This window comes from Hippocampus guttulatus, chromosome 2 (genome assembly GCF_054856545.1).
Source record: "Hippocampus guttulatus isolate MCC_2025c chromosome 2, RoL_Hgut_1.0, whole genome shotgun sequence".
NCBI lineage: Eukaryota > Metazoa > Chordata > Actinopteri > Syngnathiformes > Syngnathidae > Hippocampus > Hippocampus guttulatus.
Genome location: NC_141262.1, coordinates 2213765 through 2240700, shown reverse-complemented (window position 1 = coordinate 2240700; position 26936 = coordinate 2213765). Strand labels below are relative to the sequence as shown.

The 26936-nt window shown below is 40.5% G+C and overlaps 1 protein-coding gene across 11 annotated transcripts in view; it reads right to left on the bottom strand.

Moving 5' to 3' along the window:
* Nucleotides 1–26936, bottom strand: part of prom1a (prominin 1a) — a 71909-nt gene extending 44973 nt beyond the window's left edge. For 5 of the 11 annotated variants that reach the window (XM_086106146.1, XM_086106147.1, XM_086106145.1 and 2 more), the window contains exons 1-3: nucleotides 26469–26935; nucleotides 1717–1775; nucleotides 1436–1462 (exon numbers count right to left, since the gene is read on the bottom strand). In XM_086106146.1, the coding sequence (XP_085962272.1) occupies nucleotides 1436–1462; nucleotides 1717–1775; nucleotides 26469–26697 (315 nt within the window). In that variant the 5' untranslated portion in view covers nucleotides 26698–26935. Of the gene's footprint in view, nucleotides 1–1435; nucleotides 1463–1716; nucleotides 1776–26468 lie in introns of all 11 variants that reach the window. The other 6 variants (XM_086106136.1, XM_086106140.1, XM_086106144.1 and 3 more) reach the window with 3 other exon arrangements.

Genomic DNA, 26936 nt, shown 5'->3' with positions numbered 1-26936 from the left:
GATTGGCAGACCGGGGTGGTGGTGCCCTTTTTTTAAGAAGGGGGAGTGGTGGGTGTGTTTCGTCTACCTCAGCCTCCCTGGTAAGATCTATTCAGGTCGAGCACTGTGGTTTTCGTCCCGGCCGTGAAACAGTGAACCAGCTCGACACCCTTGGCAGGTTCCTCGGGGGTGCATGGGAGTTCGCCCAACCATCCTTCATGTGCTTTGTGGACCGTGTCCCTCAGGGAGTTCTGTGGGACGTGCTTTGGAAAGTATGGAGTGGGAGATCGACAGGCGGATCGGTGCAGCATCGGCTGTAATGCAGACTTTGTATTGGTCTGTCGTGGTCGATCTATCTTCCTACCCTCACGTATGGTCACAAGCTATGGGTCGTGACCAAAGGAACGAGATCTCGGATACAAGCAGCCTATAAGTTTCCTCCGCAGGGTGTCAGGGCTTTTCCTTAGAGAAAAGGTGAGAATCTTGGCCATCCGGGAGGTCAAGCCGCTTCTCCTCCACATCGAGAGGAGCCAGATGAGGTGGCTCGGGCCTCTGATTAGGATGCCTCCTGGACACCTCCCTGGTGAGGTGTTCCAGGCATGTCCTACGGGCTCCTGGGAGGAGCTGGAAGAAGTGGCTGGGGAGACGGAAGTCTGGGCTCCCCTGCCAAAGCTGTTACCCCCGCAACCCGGATTGATGGATGGATGGATAGGTCGAGAAAATGCATATAACTATGTATTTATGAACACAATTGGCATTTCTGGAACGGTTTCGCACCAGGAATGCATATCTACAAATATTTACGCACAAAGGTGGGAATTTTGCTTGTCTACAAATATGGACATTTTGGAATGCTTTAGAACCATCCATATATCTTTGTGTACACAGATGAACATTTTCAGATGATTTAGCACAAATGTCAAACTGAAATTACATAGCATACACTACATTGTCATCGAGCTTGTACGACAATTAAAAATGCCCAAAACAGGAAAGGCATGAGATGTACTGTAAATCATCTTTGTGCTATACGTACGGTACATTAATCATAAAAATTAAGAGTAACAAATTTTCACATATAGCAGGACAGTAACTTCAAACATTGCTTGTGCTAGTGGGAAGATTTTGAGATTCCATCATATTTAAGTAAAGGAATATATCACTCCCAATGGGATTTCATTCATTCATTCATCTTCCGAACCGCTTTATCCTCACTAGGGTCGCGGCCCAATGGGATTTCTCACGCTCAAATTAAGTTCTTGTAACAGGTAAAGTAAAGGTACTTGGTTGTTACAAATCTGCATCACCTGCCCTGAGAGGGTTTTAAACAGGTCTAACATGTTTGCTTAAAGGGAAGAAAAGCAAAATTGTGCATTTTATGGATGGCGATGTAAATGAAAAGGAGTGCTTGTCGTATGAGGAATGGTGAACTTTGGTATGGACTTTTACACTTTACCTGCAGGCTCAGTACAATGTTCTCTGGCTGAAGGAGATATCAGATGGTTTCACATGAAGAAGAAGAAGAAGAAGATGCATGCAGAAGACAAAGCATTAAAACACAAGCGTCAAAGAAAGAGCAGGAGCAAACACAAACAACAATACCAACTGAAGAGGAAATTATAAAAATGAGAAATGTGGCATGCGCACAGATAAACAGACTTCTGGGCGTATATTTCATTTCCCATGAGGAAAATGTGATTTCTGAAGTGTTTGTGGCTTTGAAAGTCATCCACTCACCTTCTGATATTCGGTCTGAAGGGCTCCAAACTTGTCCTTGGCCAGTCTGATCAGAAGATCTGCAAGACATTGCGAAAAGAGTTTCTGGTCGTGGTTCAGCATACAGAGGCTGCTGCTCGTTTCAAAATGTCAACCCATGTACAAAGTATATAAACACATTTTCTGGTGCTAAATCATGCCAAAATGTCCACATTTTCACATTAACAAATATGAATATGGATTTTCCAGTGGTGAATCATTCTGAAATATCCAAATTTGCAGATAAACACACATGAATATGCATTTTCCAGAGTTAAAACATTCCAAAATGTTAAAATTTGCACATAAGTATTTGTAAAACGTATTTTCAAGTGCTATACCATCCAACAATCAATACATTTTAACACAAGCACACATTGATAAACATTTTATGGCGCTAAACTATTCCAAACGAACCAATCAATTCTTTGAGTACTTATAAATATAAATTTTGTAGTACTCCTTTGTACATGTATTTCTGATGCTAAACTATTCCATAATATCCCTCCATTTAAACTACATTAAAATACATAAACATACATTTCTGGTGCTAAACTATTCTAAAACACCCACATTGTGCATTTTCTGGGGCTAGACGGTTCCCAAATTCTCAGTCTTTTCTGTTAAGATACATGGTAATGCATTTCCTGGTGCGAAACCATTCCGAAACATCCCACTCTGTATATAAAAATACCAGTACCAGTCAAAAGTTTGGAAACACCTTCAAATTCAAATGGTCTCAATCGCATTCAAAGGTCCAGAAATTCAAGCTATTAATTCTTGATAATGCACAGCTGTGAACTGAAAGTCATTTCAGGTCATGAAGCATCAGCCACATCATAAAAATGACTGAGAAAATACCAAGATGTCCAAAGGTGTTATCAGGGGATTCAGGTCCCTACTTTGAAGAATCTAAATTATAAAATGTATTTAAAAAAAAAAAGCATGCCTTCTTTTTTTTGGTTGCTATATATATTTTAATGATGCAGAAAATAAAATGTTTTATCACCCAATGCATTGCATTGGGCATCAATAATATGCTGATTTTCAATATTCAGGGTTCCGAACTGGTCCCGATTCCGCACGAATCGTGGGAGTCAACTCAGGATATAATGCTAATAATATATATTTTTTAAATCCAAAATGCATCATGTGGTGCAATACATACTGTACAATTAATGAAATTATAAGGACATACACATATCTGCATTTTACAATGCAAAATAATTTCAATGTGTTTCTCCTTGTCTTTTCACATGGATGTTTAAGAGGGAGGAAATTTCATCTGTGCTGTATGGGTAACATACAGCATATTTGACAATAAAGTTGTACTTGATACTTGATAAGGGTTTCATAGTGCTAAACGATTCCAAAATAATTCCATGTGTGTCCATATTTGGACATGGAACATTCTTCATATGTATTTCCTGGTGTGAAATGATCCCAGAATGTGTGGCGGGAAAAAATCCATGACACACATGAGAACATGCATGCGCAATGTAGACATGTCATACAATTACACAAGATACAAAAATTCCTTACCAGTTAAAATTGATAACTGCAACCTGGCCAAACAGAAATAAACAGATAGACTAAGAAATAAACCAGAGTTAAAAAAAAAAAGTCCAAGGCACGCAGAAGCACACATGTATTGTGAGAGCAGAGAAGTGACATTGACGGGACTTTGTCAGCCAAAATCTGCTACAACGGCCCAAACGAGAAATTTCTCCCTTGGGTTAAAACTGACAAGGTCAAAAATTTTGATGAATTCCCTTTGATCATCCTGTTGACATACTGCTTGCTTCAGCACATCTTCCCCAAAAACTATTTCTGGGATTCAACTCAAACTACGGTAATTCTTTTGAAACATGACAGACCTCCGAACTGCACTGCAACTCTAGAAACTGGTTATTTCTATTTGTTCTGTTTTTTTCTACTGTGCAGGTGGCAGTTATCATGATTAACTAGTGAGCGGAGCGATCTCACAAATGGTAAATATCCCCCCCCCCCACCCCCCAAAAAAAACACTAAAAGCGAAAGTTTGTCATCTGGTGACAGTGAACACCTGATGATTCTCTAAGCAAGCAAAGTTTGGGAAAGGTCAGTGTGTCCTACTATATGTGGCCGTTTTTGTATGACTTTGAATGGCTTTTGTAGGCATCTATTGTGGGTTTGGGGCCAGGTGTAAAATGATCGGGGCTTTAGGAAGGAACGCGAAGAAGGGAAAACTGCATAAAGATCTTTGAGCCTTTTGTGTGGTGGCGGGTTTCCCCTCCCCCCAAAGACGAAACAATGTCTGTCTTACGTAAAATCAACCAAAAAGGCAAGGCAAGGTAAGGCAGCTTTATTTACAGCATTAAGCACATTTCATCCACAAGACAACTCAAGGTGCTTCACACAAGCAAAGACACAACACCTGAAGGTATTTACAAACACAAACGCTCACGACATTCCAAATCAAAAGAACCTAAAAGCCTTGTAACTTTAAAATAATAAGAATAATTACAATAACAATATTTAATATTCTATAGTTGGTATTATTCTTAATAATAATTATTATAATATTTAAAATACCATGTTACTAATAGCATTAGACAGATGAATGAATGAATGAAGTCATTTCCAACATACAGTATATAAAGTAAATATCTATTCCGATTCACGTTAAAAATTCATATTACTACTGGTATCATTCATCATCAACATCATCATCACTAATAGCAGTAGTAGTCATAGTAACGGTAATAGTAATAGTCCAGTGAAACTCCTCTACAACGAAATCATGTTTGCAGCAAGACATTTTTCACAACAGGGGACTTTTCACGATAGCAAATTTATCTCAGATGTAAACACACACACACACACACACACACACACAAACATATGTGTACTCTTTATTTTTATTCCAATAGTGTATAAAGCATACACTTATTTGACACCTCATATAGCCAGCGTAGAAAGAAAAAAAGGGAAAGAAATTGCGAAATTTACGATCAGCATTCACTTTCACTTACATAAATTTCTTGCATAATGTCTTTTACTTTGCTTCCTCCATCTTTCATTTTTATTACTTTTATCCTGTCTTCAAGTGTTAAAGCTTTTCTTTTCTTCACTCCTTGGTCTGCAAAGGTCCGTTTTTGTAGCCATTTTAGCAATGTAACTCTGAAATTTACAATAACAAATACTTCCTGTACTACTGCGCATGTGTAAGCATGGTGTTTGCTGTTGCCGTTTCCGAGCTAAGCAGTAAGAGTCGCCGTAGGCTGAAGTTGGATTAGACTTTTGCGGAAGGCTTGTTTTCGTTGTCGTAAATCTCAATGCGAGGCAAGGACAGAGAAAAAGATTTCACATAACGCAACAGGGGATTTTTCATTGTAGGGGGAGTAGAAAAGTGGGAATGGTTTTAACAGGGTTCCCACTCTTCCACTTGCTTTTTATTTATGGACCTTTTAATGACTTTTGTGGACCAATTTAGCCATTTTTAAGGACTTTTTCTCCATTCAGCGGGGATTCACGGTGGATTTAATGCCCGCTCAGCAATACACGGGCTGAACAGAAAGCCACATATCACTGAGCTGGTGTTCAAATCATTGCTACCAAAGTAAGGGCACATCTTTATTTTTAGGGGCAATCACTTAACCCTTTATTTGACATACTTGTATGTCAAATTTTCCCTTTGCTACCTGTATCACAGGTAAGAAAATGAAAAAAAAAACATTTTAATTAATTCTCAAATAAAACACACAAAGAAAAATTTAAATTGAGAAAATATAAAATTTCAACTTATTTTCGAATAAACACAACACTAAGAACAGAGCTAATCAAGATGGCGCCCGAGTAGGCAGCCGTCAGCAAGTGCTCTCATGAGCCTTGCTTTTTTTGTTGTTTTTGTGTTTGTTTTTCACTTTTTGTTTGTTGTTACGTCGTGTGGACCTGATGTGGACTTTTTTCAGCATTTTTGGCCACGACATTCATCAAGGAGGAGACTCTGTGCTTGGTGGTTGCGCCTTCTCAGCAGCATGGGTATACCAGCACTGTTTTTGACTGGGAGGAATGTCTGCGCCGTTTGACTGTCGTTGCTGGACAGTCCCGGGGCGCTTGTGTCTTGCGCCTGTAATGGGCAGCATTTTTCACCGCCCCGCTTTGTTCAGCGGAGAGATCGGTGCTGTTGAACGGTCTGCGGCCGGATGGATGTAAGTCTTGAGGAGCCGACGATGAGAAGAAAGGAGCGTTAGCGCGGAGCGCCGATGCGGATTTGGAACTGGGAATCGCGGCTTGGAGTTTGAAGCGGATTACGTGGGACAGGAGAAGTGAACTAATCTCTTTTCGTCAATGGATGCTACAGCTTCGTGTTTGCTTTCAAAACTTAGCTTGTAGCAGACGTGTGCACATTTTCAGCATGACGTCTCTGATCCACTGGTGAAAGGACACTTTGATCCTCTCCTCTTTCATCTATAACTGCTTCAGACAACAAAGTGTATGCAGAAAAGTGGTGAAGATTGCACGACTGTCTGTGTCCTATATGTTGTGTTGTGTTATTTTTGTTATTTTGACTTCAAAATGGCGCCGCGAGAGTGGCTGCCTTTCCAGCAGCTCCTATATTTTGTTGTTCTACTTCTTCCTTTCATTACTTTGCTGCTGTGAATTGGGAATTTCTCCATTGCGAGACTAATAAAGGTTTTCTTATCTTTTCTTATCTTAATGGTCATATGGGTCACCTGGAAAATCTGGTTTCACTAACAGTAGTGCTGATTGCCCATCTTAGCAGTATCCAGTATACCTGAACAGCTGAAATGCATGTCAGAAGTCTAAATCCCAAATGGTCCAACCCTATTATTTTCCCTCATATCACCTTCAATGATCAGACATGTTTTATAATGATAAATATGAAACTGATATGACAATTAGGGAATAGCAGACAGCGACTTAGTTTTCTCCTCAATCTCTTTTGCAAGTTCTTGGCGATCAATTTTCTTCTGTTTTGCTGTGTGCTTCAATGCATTTGACTTGACCAGGAAGCTATGACAAATTTTATCTCTCACGGAGATGCCCTTCTTGCACACTCGGCAGTAGGCCGATGTATAATCGCCAGCAATTTTTCCAACTCAAGCACGAAACTCCGGCTTCTCCAGACACGCCACTTGAAAATAGCATTGTCCCGGAATATTTGTCGCGACGCCACTCGAGCAAAGCGCGCCTCAGCAGTCGAAAGTCCGCTGCTGTCTGCTGTGTGTGCGTCCGCGCGAACATGTACGCACGCGCACGTCTTTTGGAAGGAACCGACGTCACAAATCAAATATGCTTTGATCTACGACAACAAAACGCTAGCCTAGCCGAAACAACAGCTAAGCTTAGCTGACGCACGCACAGCAGAGAGCAGCGCACTATCGACTGCTGAGGCGCGCTTCGCTCGAGTGGCGTCGCTACATAGTTGTCTGTCACTTGTTGAGATCGATAAATTCGATAAATAGATTTTTCCAGAAAATACGGTAATTGTTTGCCGAGCCGGCAACCAAACCACCCATTCACTGCCCCAAGATGGCGTCAATCTATTGTTATTTCTCAGAATGACCCGAAGTGATCACGTGATCAGAGACGACGGAAAAAGCAGAGCGGGTACCAGGTCCTGCATGTTTCGACAAAACTAATAATTGGAAGGGTGGGGAAAATTACATACACAAATGAAATGAACACCGCCGGTTAATTTTTGGGGATTTTAGAAGATTTTCCTGAAAATTATGGACAATTAAGAACAGAATTTTACAACTTTTTTTATTGATTTTTATGACCTTTAAGGACCCGTACGAACCCTGTTTAATGCATTAAGATTTTTTCACACTAGGGGGTATTTTCACTCATGTAGGTTTCCTTGTCGAGGAGTTTCACTGTAGTAGTACTAGTCATAGTACGACCATTGCATTTATTGTTGTAAAAGAGTGTGGTGCGTATATATTTTCTGATAATACGAGTGATCACTCGACTCAGTATGCAGCTACTATTCTCTGATCAGATTCTTAGCATGTCTGCCTCTTGAGAAACTCTCAGACGAGCTCAGCTCAAACATAAAATTAGCATAGGGGCGCGCAACGTGCTGAACACGGCTCGCCGGTGTCAGGACTGAGGCTTATCCTCCCGTCTTATGACTCGCTCGGCATTAGTGCAGAGGAGCTAAAAGGCTGAAAGTGTACACTAAATAAATATATAAAACAGGCGAGGGAGACAGAAGGAAGAAAAAAACCCCGTCTGTGAATAGAAATGTGCCTGACACGGATGGCGGATGAAGAAAAGCAAAAGTGAGAGGTGAAACATGACATGAATGAATGGATGGATATGCAAGGAAAGTAGAAAAACTAATCAAGTTGCTCGAATAAACGCCACCAGACTCTAATATCAGCTCGATGGCTAAGCTGCGTGCTAACCGGCTTACGAAACAAAGTCGAGGGGAAAATAAATATGGAATATGTAAGCCAGGCCGGGACACGCTGGCACGCAGCTAAACTTCATTTAGCCTTGCGCCAGTAGTACGATGACAAAGCAAACATCCACTCTGGGATTTCGGCTGCGACGTTATCTCTGTGAATTTGATGTTCCAAATCGTGATCCATGCAGTATTGCACCGCCGGAGGCGGACGCCGCTCGATATATGCCGGCAAGCTTGCTGATGAGCTCAATTTATTACATTGCAAAAGACACGTTAGAAAAGTAAAGACTTGAAGGGAAGCAAGATTAGTTGATAATTGTCTCGTTTTGTGGTTGGGATGAACCCCCCAAAACCCGGGTTCATACCAACCACAAAACGATGGGGGGTGCGGAACAGATAACGTTATGTGCGCATGCGGGTTGCTATTTTAGTCCGCAAACTGAGAAAGCCCACGGACGACAGTTTGAGATGGTGGCGAAAAAAACACACAAAGGTCTACTAATTACGACATTTAAGAAACGGGAATGCCAGTCTGATTTTTCGTATGAATCGTCCGAAGGGCGTATCACTAAACTCACCTATGATGTATGCACCGAACACGAGAGCGAGATACGACGGGAGGCACGATTCCGAGGCAAGTATTGAAGTTGGTCATTAGATCGATAGGCTAATCGCTATGAAAAATATTATGAAACAGTCTTGGTTATTGTATAATTTACTGGTTGTAGCATGGTAAATTTATGAATAAAAAATTCATCACAAGGTGTAGTAATAACTGTTGGTAAGGCCGAAGTAGATTACACAGTGCGTCGTCTTGGGGTTGCAAAGCGGACGTCCAGCCATGTCAATACGATATGACTATATATAGTAATAAGGTAATTTTTCAAAAAAAAAAAGATTCATCACATGATTTTAATCATTCAATTCCTATTACATGCGTTTGTATTAATAAAGGGGGTGAGTAGCCATTGATATGTTTATTTACATAAATAGTACACACACACACAAAGACACCCACCCACACACACACACACACACACACACACACACACACGCGTATAATCATGTTCACAGCATCAGGTTTACTTGTGGCCCATAATATATAGCCAGGACAGAAGTATTGTGGACACATCTGTGTTTCTGATGGTCATAGCATTTCACAGTACTGTAATTGATGTATTAAGATAAGATAAGAAAACCGTTATTAGTCTCGCAATGGAGAAATTCCCAATTCACAGCAGCAAAGTTATGAAAGGAAGAAGTAGAACAACAAAATATAGGAGCTGCTGGAAAGGCAGCCACTCTCGCGGCGCCATTTTGCAATCAAAATAACACAACACAACACATAGGACACAGACAGTCGTGCAATCTTCACCAATTTTCTGCATACACTGTGTTGTCTGAAGCAGTTATAGATGAAAGAGGAGAGGATCAAAGTGTCCTTTCACCAGTGGATCAGAGACGTGCTGAAAATGTGCACACGTCTGCTACAAGCTAAGTTTTGAAAGCAAACACGAAGATGTAACGTCCATTGACGAAAAGAGATTAGTTCACTTCTCCTGTCCCACGTAATCCGCTTCAAACTCCAAACTGCGACTCCCAGTTCCAAATCCGCATCGGCGCTCCGCGCTAACGCTCCTTTCTTCTCATCGTCGGCTCCTCAAGCCTTACATCCATCCAGCCGCAGACTGTTCAACAGCACCGATCTCTCCGCTGAACAAAGCGGGGCTGTGAAAAATGCTGCCCATTACAGGCGCAAGACACAAGCGCCCCGGGACTGTCCAGCAACGACAGTCAAATGGCGCCGACATCCCTCCCAGTCAAAAACAGTGCTGGTATACCCATGCTGCCGAGAAGGCGCAACCGCCGAGCACAGAGTCTCCTCCTTGATGAATGTCGTGGCCAAAAAATGCTGAAAAAAGTCCACATCAGGTCCACACGACGTAACAACAAACACAAAGTGACAAATCAAACACAAAAACAACAAAAAAAGCAAGGCTCATGAGAGCACTTGCTGACGGCTGCCTACTCGGGCACCATCTTGACTTCAAAGTTTTAACGTATTTTCCGCACTATAGGGTGCACCAAAAAGTCTTCCATTTTCTTAAAAGCTCACCGAGCGCCTTAAAATCCGGTGCGTCTTTTGTATGGTCATTACGGTAATACGTCGACTCCAAGATGGCTCCTTCCTGGAGACATGCTTCCAATGTTGGAACTTGCTGTTGGTTCAGTGAACTGTGTCGCTGCTTTATTAAATAAGTTTGTGTTGCAGCTCCGAAAAAAAGGAGAGCTGTGGTGTTAATTTTTTAAAACAGGCTCAACAAATACAGGTACGTCTTTGTCTGTCTCCGTGCCTTCTTCCGTTCGACTCGAGAGGCGTTCAAGACCGCCTCCGAAAAACGTAAACTAACGATTACTTCAATGAAACTACAAAAATTGAAGATAATACATCAAAACTGAAAAGCATGCGAGGATATCACAAAATAAATTCTATAGCCACCCCCACAGAATTTATATTGTGATTTCATCATTTGTGAATACCGGTGTTGTGTCCAAGGACCGGCAACCCGAGGCCAAGGCCAAGCCCAAGGACTTGCCTCAGAGGCCAAGGCCAAGGCCAAGGACGTGGAAAATTTTCCGAGGCAAGGCCAAGACCAAGGACTTGAGAAATTTTCTGAGGCCAAGGCCAAGGCCAAGGACCAAGGACTGATTTTGAAATTGAGGCCTAGCCAAGGACATGTATAAAACAATGCTATCATACCACTTGGCAGGTCTTCATGATTTGCAACACCCCTCCATCATAACCCTTTGCAGTCCCTAACGCTTGAATGAAGTGTTTTTATTCAAAGAGTAGAACAGTCAGGGTATGTGTTATTTATACTGAGAAAAAAAAATAAAATCATACGATATACATTTATGAATGTATGTTTTAGTGCAGTAGTTTCTTAATATGAAGTACTGTAAATCAACACTCAACAGGCATGACATGGCACGGAACACAAGTTGAGAAATGACTTTGCATAGAAGTCAATCACTGACTGCAGAAAAATCAGTAATCTCTCAGTGATAATTTTACAGTTTACCGGCAGCGAGTCCCAGGGACTCGCTGATCAGAAAAGTATGAGTCCCATTATGCATTGAGAGAGTCCCAAATTTCGAATTCTGAAAGGGTCTACTTATTCAATTGCATATGATAATAACACAAACAACATATCCATACAATGATAAACAAATGCTGCAAAAATTTTAATAATTCAGGAGCAGGTCTGAGGATTTCGGAAATTCATGGTAACCGTTTTTCGGTTCCGTCAGATTACCCAATGGGAAACCACGATAACAAATGTTGGGTTCCGTAAACTTTCATCATGGGAACCCATTTTTCTATTTTGATGATATTGATAATCATCCATCCATCCATTTTCCGAACCGCATGATCCTCACTAGGGTCGCGGGGGGTGCTGGAGCCTATCCCAGCCATCTCCGGGCAGTAGGCGGGGGATACCCTGAATCAGTTGCCAGCCAATCGCAGGGCACACAGAGACGAACAACCATCCACGCCCACACTCACACCTAGGGACAATTTAGAGCGTCCAATCAGCCTGACATGCATGTGTTTGGAATGTGGGAGGAAACCGGAGCACCCGGAGAAAACCCACGCAGGCCCGGGGAGAACATGCAAACTCCACACAGGGAGGCCGGAGCTGGAATCGAACCCGGTACCTCTGCACTGTGAAGCCGACGTGCTAACCACTGGACTACCGGGCCGCCCGATATTGATAATCAGAATTCCGAAACTCAAAAGTATGTGTTTCAAGGGTCAATGTTTGAAACCTATGCATTCACAATGAACATTACATCAGCAGCTGTGTACTCCAGGTTTATTCCAAAAAATAAATGGATCAAAAACTGGTGTACTCATGTGGCATCATCAGAGTATTTTTTCCAATCTCACACTGCAAAGATTAATTGACTGGTAATCATTAATACAGGTAAGTATTGATGTGGCTTGACATCCTCTTCCCAAGATGATGCATGTGTAATCTACGATCAATTTGACGAAAGAATTTAACACGTCATCATTAGTTCTAGCAACAGTTAACATTAGCATTACTACACCTTGTGACGAATGGTTTATTCATAAAGTTACCATGCTACAACCAGTAAATTATAGAATAACCAATACTGTTTCATAATATTTTTCACAGCGATTAGCCTACAAATCTAATGACCAACTTGCCTCGTAATCGTGCCTCGCGTCGTATCTCGCTCTCGCGTTCTGTGCATACGTCACCGGTGAGTTTCGTGATACGCCCTTTGGACGATTCATACGAAAAATCAGACAAGCATTCCCATTTCTTAAATATCGTAATTAGTAGACCTTCGTGAGTTTTTTTTGCCGCCATCTCAAACTTTCATCTGCGCGATTCCTCAGTTTGCGGACTAAAATAGCAACCCGCATGCGCACATAACGTCATGTGTTGCATCCCCCCCAACACTGAAAACAAAACAAAACGAAAGTAAATTAGAAGAAACACACTCACACACCACACCACATCACAAACACACATACAGGCGCAGTGAAATCGCATTGATCACACAGTCAACTCGTGTGCGGTGACTTTTATAGTTAAACTATTTTTCGGTACCGTGAAAATGACGCCACGGAAACGACACGCTACCGGTAACGATTGTTACTGTGAAATCCTCAGGCTTGCCATAGTTTTTTTGTTTGTTTGTTTGTTTTGACTGAGAAAACTTGCGTCCCAAAACCGCACATTGTTTGGAACTGTGCGTCCCGTGGGTTAATTATGCGTCTAGGACGCGGGACGCAGAGGTAATGAGATGGCTGATCTCTAAACATTCTCTGAGTATTACTATTATTACCACTCCCACTAATACTACATTAATTTAATACCTTCAACTTCACAATAATAATAAAAAAAATTAAATCAACCATGATTTTAAACTATGTATTATCAAAATTCATTATTCCAAACGTGAGAAAGCATTCAGCAAACATAACTGGAATCGAGCAAAAGGACTCCAAATCCCAACGGCCAAACCCGGAAGTGAAGTGCCGGCATTATTGACTCCAGCTGTAACGCAAATTACTTGGTTCAAACAAACATTCTAGTGCCACCGCACAAACGTGACGACTGTGCAAAAATAACTAAATAAAAGACACCACTGTTACAGAAAGGCTTTACACGCTATTTAAATTGCCGATCGCGAACGGAACGAACCGTTATTGAAACTAACTGTGATGCCGCTCTTTACACCTTGCACTGACTGTCACCTGTCAGTGGCAGCCCCGCCCCTCTTAAAGCGCCAGATAAAGTCATCAACATAGGTTTCCCTGGATGGATTTTGTTTGATTTCTTCATGATTTTTGCGGTCCTCGGGCCCACATTTTATCTGTGGATGAAGGATTAGAGGCTCAAATCCTTCGTTGTGTCCGAGGCCAAGGACTTGACTCCGAGGCCAAGGCCAAGGACCAAGGACTTGACTCCGAGGCCAAGGCCAAGGACCAAGGACCGACCTTCGGTCCTCGAGCCGGTCCTCGAGGCCAAGGACCGGCTCGAGGAACACATCACTGGTGAATACACATCAAAGGAATAAATAACTACGACTGACATCTGATCGTACTGTTGGAGCTACGATCAAGGAAATGCCAATGTGTTTTTCGGAGGCGGTCATGAACGCCTCTCGAGTTGACCGGAAGAAAAGAAGGCACGGAGACGGACAAAGACGCACCTGTATTAGTTGAAAAAAGGAAAGCTGTGGTTGTGTTTTTTTTAATTTATTTTTTTAAACGCAGACTTTATTAATGGTTTATTTTCACAGTCTCAACAAATATAGGCACTGTACGACTTTGTCCGTCTCCGTGCCTTCTCTTCCGTTCCACTCGAGAGGCGTTCATGGCCGCCTCTGAAAAACGTAAATTAATTATTACTTCAATGAAACCACGAAGAAAATCAAGCGAGGAAATCACAAAATAAATTCTGTCTGGGGATATAGAATTTATTTTGTGATTTCCTCGCTTGATTTTCTGTTTTGATGCATTATTTTCAATTTTCGTAGTTTCATTTAAGTACAGTAATAGTTCATTTACGTTTTTCAGAGGCGGTCATGAACGCCTCTCAAGTTGAACGGACGCCTCTCGAGTTGAATGGAAGGAGCGTACCACCATCTAGTGGAGGCATTGTAGATTGCGCCTTATAACGCGAAGCGTCCAATTTATGAAAAAAAATGTACAAAATAGCCATTCATTGAAGGTGCACCTCTTAATCCAGTGCGTCTTTAAGTGCAGAAAATACGGTAATGATTACCAGTAAATTAATCTTTGCAGTGTGAGACTGGAAAAAAATACTCTGATATTGTGGTATGCTGTATTCATGATGCCAAATGGGTACAATAAAAGTGTTAACATATTTTGATCCATTTATTTTATTGAATAAACCTGGAGTACACAGCTGCTGATGAAATTATGTTCATTGTTCGTGCATAGTTTTCAAACATTTACCCATTAAAGATTATACTTTTGAATATCAGAATTCTTGATTATGAATACCTGTCAAATTAGAAAAATGGGTTCCCATGGTGAACATTTACAGAACCCAAAATTAGTTACCGTGGTTTCCCATTAGGTGACCCAACGGATGCTCAGGCCTGCATTGTGTAAACTGAAATTGCAAGAATCATAGGAAAAACGGGTATCGGAACTTGGTATCAGTACCGTTGAGTATTCAACAGGGAATTGTCGTATTGGTATTGGTCTGAAAAGAAATCCTATCAAACCTCCCCTAATCAATGTTTACCTCAAAAATAAATAAAAATCAAGCATAAAAAAATAAAAAGTTGACAACAGCCTCACCTCAACACACCAACGTGAAGCAACAATTTGCCGTGCTGCCACCATTACACTTAATAGCGCGCGTGTGTGTGTTTCAATATTCCTCCTCTGCTTCATGAGCACACTGTAAAACAAACACCTCCGCACAAGGTCAGAACAGTTACCATAGAATCTGTTACTATGGAGAGAGAATCTGCCTTTTAACGCCACACAAGTTCTTTCCTTCCTACACTCGTGTGCTTGGCATGTTCAACAGATGTGTCCTGCCTACCGTGCTATAAACAAAATAATAATAATAATGGGCCACGTGCGCAGCTGCTAGTGCGCTCGACTGACCACATGAGCATCTGGGAAGAAAAAAAAAAGACAGAATGCTTGCAACATGACAGTCTCCCCCTCAAGTGGGAATCGCATTGATGGGCAGCAGCACACACACACGCGCACACGCACACACACACACAAACACATATATGTAGACGAGCTGTCATCGCGTCAGCTAAACTCAAACGGACCAAAATCGATGTAGTTGGTCTGGATGTGACATGGGCGTGAAGTGACACATTGTAGTAGCTGGGAGTCATGACTTAGTATGATGTAACGTTACACCGATACAACAATGCAGCTCCATGTTACCATACAAACAATGCCTGGATGGCATTAGAGAGGCTGAAAGTTGAAAAATTGGTCAATCACTAGTGACAGTGTCATCTGTGGCGTGCCCAGTTTGAAAGCTGTGGCTACCTGGCTCTTTTGTGGCATGGTCAATAAATTACATATTTCAACCGAATTGACCCAGGTTCAAATGCAGGTTGGTTTACCTGTCGTCTATTACAAATGATTTCAGAAGTGGGACTACGAGTGGTGAGGTTATCCTTGGTGTGCCCAGTTTGGAAGCTGGCTTGCTGGCTCTTTAGTAGCTTGTTAAGTGAACCTGTACATTTCAATCTAACAGACCCGCAGATTCAAATGCAGGTTGAGTTAACCCACCATACATGACAGTTGGTGTCAGAATTGGAATTGGTAGTCGCGAGTTCACCAGTGGCGTGCCCAGGTGGAAGCTCGTACCTAGCTCTTTAGTGGCCTGGTGAACAAACCTGTATATTATAAACTAATAGACCCAAGTTGAAATGCAAGTTGAGTTTACCCTCCATTCATTACAAATAGTGTCAGAAGTGAGATCAATATCAGTGGGCCCATCCATGGAATGCCCAGATTAGAAACTGGCGACCAGGCTTTCTGGAGGTATGGTTAGCGGTTACAGTCTTTGTGATAAATGGTGTCGGAAGTGGGATCTAGAGCAGTGGGGTCATCATTGTCATTATATTTTTGTGATTTTTTTCCCCCAGAAGTTGCAATGAGGCATCTCACAATCCCATTACAACACAATTTTTGCATACCCTCAAACCACATTTGATCATGGTTCTATTAACGTGAAAACCCCTATTTACAACATGCTCGGGGTACTCAGTTTTTGTGAGAAAGTTACTTGAATGGCAATGGAAAATGGTATTTCTTACACCATGTTCCACCCTAAATATGGATTTGAACTCAGGAATCCAGGTTTGATCCCACTTCTGACACCAAATTAAATTCACTTAGTTTTAATTGTTTTTGATTTTTTTGAAAATTCTTCATTTTTGTTTCCGTAATTTTATTAGTTTTAGTATTATGATTTGGGGGGGGGGGTTACGTGGGGTATTTGTGTATTTGGCAAGTGCAAGATTTAAAAAAAAAAAAGGCCATAAAGCATTTGTATGATAAAGTCAAGTAACCCACAATTCTCAAAAGACAGTTTAACTTTTTTTCTTCAGGATGCGCATCCAGCAATACCCCCCAAACATATTTAAAATATATTAATTGTAAATATTTTAATTTATTGTATTTTATTTATTGTAATTTAAAATGAACCCTGGAAAAGAGGACATTTTGGCTATAATTATAGTTTTATAAACTTAGATGTAGTTTCAGTTAGTTTTCATTTTTTTAAAAAAACTTTAATTTGATTGCATGAACAAATTTCCCCTTGTTTTAGTTTATTTTGTTCACTTTTGTTAACTACAATAACCTTGAGGTCAACTCAAGTTTCTAAAACCACGTGGTTAGCGCTTCCTAAGCGGAAGCCGTTTTGGCGGCAGGGGTGAGTCAGTCCGTTTATCGTCCATTTGCAAAGGGGAGGCACCGCGGCGCCAACGAAGTGGAAAAAGTAAGCGGGGAAATGCATGACTTGCTATCCCCGCCGCCTCGGTCGCCGCGCTCCTCTGATGACCCGAATGAGACGTCCTTCCCACTCAACAATGATGAGACGAGGAGGCGTGCGATTTTTCCGCCATTTTGAAAGCGTCCGTTAATTGAGTCGTCCCTTTGCTTTCCTTCCTATATATGATGTCCAGATCAAACTTCTTAATGTTGTGTTTGCTCCAATGGCCCAACTGGTATGGATGTTTTAAGCAGATTCTGATTCCAAAATTTGGTTGAATAAAATTCCCATAACCAATGAATCGATTGATTAATTTAAAAAATAGATAATGAATAAAATAACTTTGCAACATTAAAGATGTGATTTACAGGCAGAACATTTGTCTGAATTACAAAGCAAACAAACAAAAAAAAAAGAAAAGACAATTTTTTGCTGATTTTAAAAGAGCACTAAAACACAATATCAACATCTATTTTGAATTGTCTTAATTTCATACTCAGAAAGATATGTCAAGATATCAATATCTAATACTGGTGGTATTGACACTAATACTATACTCCAACACACAGATAATGACACAGCACATTGCAACATTTAAGGAAAGTGTAGTACTGTTCTATGGAAAATAACGATCCATCTACGAATTGTGATCTTGATATTGTACCCCAAGAGATAACCAACCATATTGTTGCGAAGTCAATATCTGAACTTAACAATATGTTGCTGGTGTATTGATACCAGTATTGATATTAAAGGGCACGTGCTACAGAGGTAGAGATGTAAAGAGGTAGTGCAGAGAGAGAGGTAAAGAGAAGGACAGATAATGTCATGATATCGACATTTCATGCTGATACAGTGAAACTCCTCTACAACGAAATCATGTTTGCAGCAAGAAATTTTTCACAACAGGGGGGTTTTCACTGTAGCAAATTTGATCTTAGATGTAAGCACACACACACCCACACACACACAAACGTATGTGTACTTTATTTTTATTCCAATAGTGCATAAGTATGAGCACACACTTATTTGACACTTCATATATTGTCAGTGTAGAAAGGAAAAAAAGGGAAAGAAATTGCGAAATTTACGATCAGCATTCACTTTCACTTACATCAATTTCTTGGATAATGTCTTTTATTTTGCTTGCTCCGTCTTTCATTTTGATCACTTTTATCCTCTCTTCCAGCATCAGAGCTCTTCTTGTCTTAACTGCTTGACATCAAAAGGTCCGTTTTGTAGCCATTTTAGCAATGCAACGTCCATCCTCGTCTGAATCTAACAATAACAAATACTTCCTGGCATGCAATGAACTTTTAAGCCAGCCACGGGACGCTTCGTAGTCCTCGATGGCCATAGTTAACTTTCATCCCGTGGCTGTTTTTAGCATGATAACAAGTAAAGCATTCGAGGAAACGTTCGTTTATTTGAATGTCCGTCGAGCCACGGGACGCTTCGTAGTCCTCGATGGCCATAGTTAGCTCTCGAAGGCTAAAAACCTGACGCTAACTGGAGCGCTAATAAGAGAGAAGCGCTCCAGTTAGCGTCAAGTTTTTAGCCTTTAAGAGCTAACTATGGCCATCGAGGACTACGAAGCGACCCGTGGGTGTTTTTAGCATGATAAGAAGTAAAGCATTCCAGGAAACGTTTGTTTATTTGAATGTCCGTCGAGCCATAAGCAATTTACTCTGAGCAGCTAATCGGATGCTACGGATCTAGCTTCAGTATCTACACACATAGACAGTGAGGTCCCTCTTGGCCAACTGGAGGCCAGGATGATGCTCGGTAAGCCAATGGCAGAGCAGCTATGAGTATGTTGAGTCCAGGAAACTCGCAGCTGTGGCCGAAATAAACATCGTTCACTATGTAAACCAGTTTGGTGGTTGCTGTTGCCGTTTCTGAATGAACCATTAGAGGTCGCTGTTGGATAAGATTTCGTTGTAGAATGTCTTCGCGAGGCTGGAGCAGCGAAAATGATTTTGTATAACGCAACAGGGGGGTTTTCGTCGTATGGGGGGCAGGAGAATGGGAATTGTGTGAATGCATGAAGATTTTTTCACATCAGGGGGTATTTTCACCCATGCAGGTTTCATTCTAGAGGAGTTTCACTGTACTTTACTTTTAGAATCTTCACCCCCGAGAGACAACGCCACATTGCGATATCAATATCTAATAATGGTGGTTATCAGTTTTGTATCGACCATGATGATGATACTGCATTGGCATGGTCGAATTTGGATGCCACCAGCATGGCATTTCAGGGTACAGTATGTATATCATTACATCAGGATTGAGTACATGCAGTTTAAATAGGCCGTCATTTTCAGTCTTTATATCCTACACTAATTAGAAATTACTTTAATCCGAAAGAAAGTCAAGATATTTTTAAGTAATCATCCGTCATGTCGCCATCTGAGGGTTCATTTGCCCTTCGCTACCTTGCGTCTTTTCTGATAATTTTATATCTACGCTGTGACACAGGAACGCAAAACATGATATTATGCAGCACTTTCATTCCCTGCTGACACCTCTTGTTAGCTGTCACCAAAATAGCCTTGAGGGATAGCACGTTGTTAATGGTGAAAAGGATCCCAATCTGGGATTAAACTCTCACAGCCAGAATGACTGGCTCATGTAACGAGCAACCGCAAGGTCACCGAAAATACAGTGAAACCGACTTAACACCAAGTACACTTAACACCGTGTTTTCCAACCTATAATGAATCAAGGAACAGTCTGTACGTTAAAAAATATCTCATGGCAAACCACCCCAATATCTAAAAGTTTACAGCATTCCCTAATATTTTAGTCATGGTCATCGATTCCACAAAGCAGAGAGAACGTGTGCCTGTGAGGGTCATTGTACATTATGTACTGTACATTATGTACATTATGTTATGTGTAGCTGCTCTCTGTGTGCTAAAATATCACTTGTTTGAGGGTTTATGATTACTTTAAAATCGAGGCTAATTTCCATTAGCCCATCTATGGCTTTTCACATGATACAGTATGTTAGCAAGCTAGAGTAGTACACAAGATTATATGGTTTCATTGATTAGTCTGGTGTTTTAAATATATCAAATTTCTTTGTCTTGCATTTTATAGCAACAGTTTGCAGTAATCAAGTGGGAGTGACATAACGTTGGAAGCAAGAACGCTTTGCTCCTATTTAGGGAACTGTGTTAGCAAGAAAATGAGAACAGGCGCACAGGAATGCAAGCATTTAAAAAAAATATTTAAATGTGTTTAAATAAGTTAAAATGTGCATAAAGGGTATGGTATATGGTAAAACACTATTCCTCTATGATTCGTGTTGTCCAATACTGAAATATTTGTGATTGATCCGATGCCAAGTAAGCATGGATTTTCATGACCTTCCAATTTTTCGGACATTTTTTCCTTTGGATTATATTACGTAATTGGTCAAGCAACCTTTAAAGGATTTGGGCAACATTCATAGTGAATTTGAAAATATATACCTTTGCCTTTTGTGTATACTGCATATGGCACGTATGCAGTATCCCTTTCACATTAACACAAAAGTGAATATTTATAGTCAATCGAATCTGGCCTTAAATTCCAATATTCATAATCATGTCAAGAACACAGCTCTATGATAAATGTATGGGATAGTAACTCAATTATCGATGTCACTGCACTAACACGAGGATGAATGCAAAAATTACAACATGTTGTCAAGGCATGGCAGGGAAGCCGAAATCAGATCGCCAAAAAGATCAGCACCCCCTGTGCCGTAACAGCGCGACGCTTTGACGCCGCTTGTTTTACTGATTGTGCCTCACCGTGGGAGTTTGGCGGAGAGAATGCGCATAGAAATGTCAACGCTCGCTCATCTGATTGCAAGGAGCTGCTCATCTCGGTTCCGGGAAAAGGTCATTTTGTGTTTGGCATTTCGACGCAAAAGATAGCATTGGTGAGATTAAATAGGCCTAAAGACGAAGGTATTGGGACATATGGCCATTGTGAAAATATCAGAATTTTCCAGAAAATGATAGTTTCTTATACTTGTGTGATCATATCACACTAATTGTTAGGTTAATAAATAGTGAGTCAGATTTCAAAGGTTTTTGGAAGCAACAAGAAAGAAACCCCAAATTTTTTCAACAGATGAAAGTAAAAAAACATTTTTTGCAATTGTAATATGATTGAACAACCGGCAAGATGCGCCACTGTTGGTGCATTGCAGGCTTCAGGGCGGCCACAGATTCAAACAGAATGCCTTAATAAAAACATCAACGCCTTCCCTCCCCTCTCTGCCACTCTGGGTAAGTGAACATCGTTTGCATTATTTAAGAGAAGAAGAATAAAAAATGTTGATGAATTATTGGTTGAAATAATTAGAGCGTGTTTCTCCGAGTTGAATCACAGCGAACACAACTAGAGACCAACTACTTGGAATTTGTCTCATAACTAAACTCTGCAGGGGGACGTAATGCCGAGTAATCCTTGGGATATCATGATAGGACATATGACAATATCGAAATTTGCTGGTTGTGTATCGATTCGATAGTCTTGCGATATCAATACCTAATGCCCGTGACTCCATATTGTCCACAACGATAACACTGTGCCGCAAAATCAATGTCAATATCAATACTGGTGTATCAATATGGTGTATTAAATAATACTGATTGATATCTAAAATTTGTTATATTGATCCTACATTCTGAGAATTAAAATATGACAAATTGTGTTATGTATGGATCATCTACGATGAGGCCCAATGATAAGTCACAATATCGATTAATGTATCGATGATAGATTCTAATACACTGTACCCTGAAGGATAGTCATGATATCAATATTTAATTCTGAGACAGCACTATTGTCCTCCAACAGATAATAATGTGTGATAGGTTTTGATATCTGATTGTGGTGAATTGACACTGTACCGCAGCATTATTAACATCTAATGCTAAATGAGAAAATAGACCACATCGCAGGAATGATATCTAATGCTGTGGTAAAGACCCTTAGAGATTACTATATGATACATATTGATATCAGTGTTTCACATGTCTCGGCTGATCTGGAGTCAGTTGGTGTGCAGAATGAGTGAGTTGCTTCCTGATGATAGTGGACAGAACAGCCTGAGGCAACGTGGAGACGGATGAAGGCACCACTGAATATTTGGGCTGAGTCACTCACACACACTCACAATGGAACAGTGGCCACACTATTCAATGACTGAAGCAGCAAACAACAACAAGTCCTACTAGTACATGACATGAGTGGTCATTGGTAAAACAAAACCACAAGCAGCCATTGTGTGCAGCCACAAGTGTTGAGTGGCTTCCCGCGGTTGCACGCCCATTAGCAAACACAATGATTTTTCACAACAAAAAAAAGATTATTCTCACCTTGACTAACACAAAACACATTTTTTTTGATTTTTCTTTTTCTTTTAACAGTAAAAAAAAAAGTGGACATAATATGTTTCGGCATATCAATATTTCGTGCAGGTGCTTCAATCCTGTAATCTGAGAGATAACAATACGGCACACATTGATATCTAATGACGATGTATCGATACTGTACACACAGATAATATGATTGTGATATTTAATGCTTGTGTATTGATAAAGTACCCTGAAAGATAATGATACATGACAATATCAATTGCAAATCATCATGTATTGCTACTAATCTCTGAGACAATACAAATCCATATCTAATACTGGTGTATTGATACTGTTCTTTGAAAAGTAATGAGACGATACCAATTATATTAAAGCTATTTCCCCCTAAAAGATAAGGACACGATGCAATCTAAATACTGTACATAATACTGGTGTATCGACATGATACGATAAATGTTGATATGTAATGTTCATGTATGCAATAGTAATGAATGCAAATGTGTGGCACTGAACACAGAGAGACAATGATATGATACGTTGTGATATTAATATCAAATGTTGGAGTCGGGTGTTGTTCACAGAGAGATATTGATATGAATCATATTAAAATACAAGATGCTAGTTTGTCAGTATTAGATCTCGAGATATTAAGATTTGTCACAAATCAATATTTAATGCTGGTGTATCAATACAATAGAGCTAACAATACAGTTACAGTATATAAATAATGTCAGTGTATTGATTTGATCCATTGCAATACATTTTTACATCTTTCGGTTACCGCATATGTGGACGTGAGGTTCAATGAACTATAGAAGAAATGTTTATCAGTATAATATTATGTACTCTCCATTGTGTGTGTGTGCGTGTGTGTGTGAGTGTTTTGCGCTTGGATGGAACGGAGACTTTGAACAGCATATGGTGCAAGGCATTATGGGATTTAGCGAGTTAACAAGGTGACTCATCGAGCTGTTAATCTGCAAAATGTCCTGTAGATTTAGACAAGGAGGGCATCTTGAAACATCCCAAGACCCCCGTTTCACACAAACACCCCAGCACATGGACACACACACACACACACACACACGCTTTTGTGCCTGTGTGTCTGTGTGTGTTTAATTGCATTAAGTGCAAACTAATAGCATCCCAAAGAAAAAGGAAAAATACAATAGAAGGGGTGAGACGTAAATGTATTTGGTGAAAACGCACACGAGATAACAAGCTGAGTCAATAGCTGCTAATGCTAATCTAACATGGCAAAATAGAGGCTAAGCACGAATGTACCAGTTTGTCTTGACGCCAATTTTTTGCACCTCGTTGTATGTTTCACAGTTTTTATTACCCGTGGCCATGCTAATGCAAAGCGAACATGGTGAACGGATGTTAAGTGACCTGGGTAGCTGCTAATGTTAAGCTAACATAGCAAGCAGAGGCTAAGCTAAAGTGCCCATCCAAAGTTTAGTGGAATTGTGTATTTTGAACACTGTGACCAACATACTGTAGCACATGGCAAACTGTTCTGATGGGAATCAGCAACAAATGTTTGCGTTGATTAACAGTCAGTCACCTGAGGAGCCTTACAATCACAGATGACATAGGGCAGGTTCAGTAATACACTATAAGCGCGTACTAGTTCACTTTTGAGAGAGATGTTGAAATGTGCTGTTATTCAGAGTGCCCCAAAATCGGAGTGCCATGGTGCACTTTAGGCACTCCGACTCGGGACAAAGTGCGCAAGTGCATCAGGCAATCCAGGTGGAAACAGTTCAAGAACGAGCTGCTGATTGGTTTAGAAAATGAGCTACGTTCTGAAATTAATGAGAGGGGAGCACGCTCTGCCTCTTCGAACACACACAATTCCAGAGTAGTGCAAAGGGCATCACAAAGAATTTCCGAACACGGCCATTGTGAGCACAAGCCATGCACCAATATAGCTGTCGCACATTTCGTCTTGACTCTTTGCCAATATAGCAACAAAAGCTAAACACTAATCTACCTGTCACATGTGCCCTTTTCTGTTTGACAGATTTTGTCACCTGTATCATCACTAATGCTAAGCTAAGATGATGTATCGAGGCTAACAAAAATAAATAAAAAGCTGACGTGTTGACACATTAGAATAGGGGTTATGTATTTTTTCATGAAAAGTTATGTGGCAATGAATGCTATTGTATTGCAACAGTTCTTATGGAGGTTAAAAAAAACGACACAGTGCAGAGGTTATACGTTTTCTGTTTCTCTCTCTCACACACACACACACACACACACACACACACACACACACACACACACACACACACACACACACACACACACACACACACAGACAATTAACACTAAGCTAAAATGCAAATATGTTGACACAGTAGACAGGGGTTGTCCAATTCAGTAAAAAAACAAAACAAACAAAACTATGTGGTGGCTCATGCTAATCTAACATAGCTTGTAGAGGCCCCCCGCCCCCAAACAAATCAAATAAAAACCTGAGGCTGCTGACACAGTACTACAGGGGTTATCTATTTCTGTTATATATATATATATATAGTTGTATTGCAACATATATATATATATATATATATATATATATATAGTAGTGATTTATGCTAAGGTAAATAGCATATGGAGCTTAACAAACAAAAATGCTGATATGTCAGCACATTTTTATCAATTTCAATTTTAAGTTTGAAATTAACATGGGATATGGAGGCTACACACTGGGAAAAACAGCGGATTTACGGACATATCAAAACAAAAACTGCGTAGGAGCTAATGCAACACCAACATGGCACGAACACAAACTAAGAAAAAGATGGCAAAAGTTGATGCAATGTAAAATACATGTAGACATATACATACACACACACACACATATATATATATCATATATATATATACAGTATATATATATCCATACATATATATAGACATACATATATATATATATATATATATATATACCTGTATAAACATACATTATATATATATATATACACATACATACAGTACATACTGTATGTATATGCATACATACATACAGGTATATATATATATATATATATATATATATATTAGACATATACTGTACATACACACACATATACATATTTTATATATATATATATATATATATATATATATATATAGTCAAACCTCGGTTTTCAAACGTCTCTGTTCTCGACCAAAAATTTTGAGGTTTTTATGCCTCGGATGACGACCGAATTTCAGTTCTCGAACAAACTGAGCGCACTTGAATGTGTCACTTGACTCTTCTCGCCTTCCTTCCACAAGGAAGTGACACTTCTTCGGGTAGACGAGGAAGTGGTGCTTCCTCGTATAGCGTTCCATTGTGAACAGACGTGTTCAATTAAGATTTCTTTTTTTAAAGAGCGTGGTTTCGGTTTTCGAACAAATCTGTTTTCGAACAGCTTTCTGGAACGGATTATGGTCGAAAACCGAGGTTTAACTGTATATACATACTTAAATATATAATGTATATACAAATATATATATATGTGTGTGTGTGTGTGTATATATATAATATATATATATATAATGTGTGTGTATATATTATATATATATATTATATACACCCACATATACAGTATACATATATACACACATATTTTATAAACATACTGTATATATATAATATAGAATGGCGCGTTTAGACCACGTGCCTCAGGTTGCACACCGACGCATTATAAATAGTCAACTCTTTTGCATGCATTTCACAAAATGTTTGACTTGTACATTTTCCAGAGAGTTGCTTTGCTCAATGAATCGAGCCCAGGGCTCATAGGTCTCAAGCGGCTCTCGTTCACTCCCAGAAACAGTGAGTAATTAAAAATGTAACTAAAAAGTATCTTGTTGGGCTTTTCTTACCTTGCGGGAAGTCGTTGGGCTGCACCACGCACAGGAAAGTGTGCACCATGTGGAAGAGAATGCCGATGGGTCCAGGTTCGTAGTGGGCCACCGTCTCGTACACTCCGACGGGCACGTAGCCGAAGTCCAACTTAGCCGGCGGGGGTGGCAGCTTTCGCGGCTCCGGTTGCTGGAACTCCCCAGAGCCCAGCAGTATGCAGAGAAGAACCAGGACTCCGTTCTGAGCCATCGTGAATCCACCCGACGGCAGCGTAGATCTTCCGGGTAGTGGCTGAAGTGAGATGTGAAAAAGTGTCCTGGCAGGAAGCACCGGCTACCGGCGATCGGACATCGTTTTTCCCCCCCAGCTGCGGTCTGCCCTTCCACGCCGTGAGAGCCTCTCTCCGCCTTCTCAGCGCCTCGACGAGTCACCAAGCAAGGACGCACTCGCTATGGTTGGCGGCGCGCGCGCTCCCCGTCGAGCAGCAT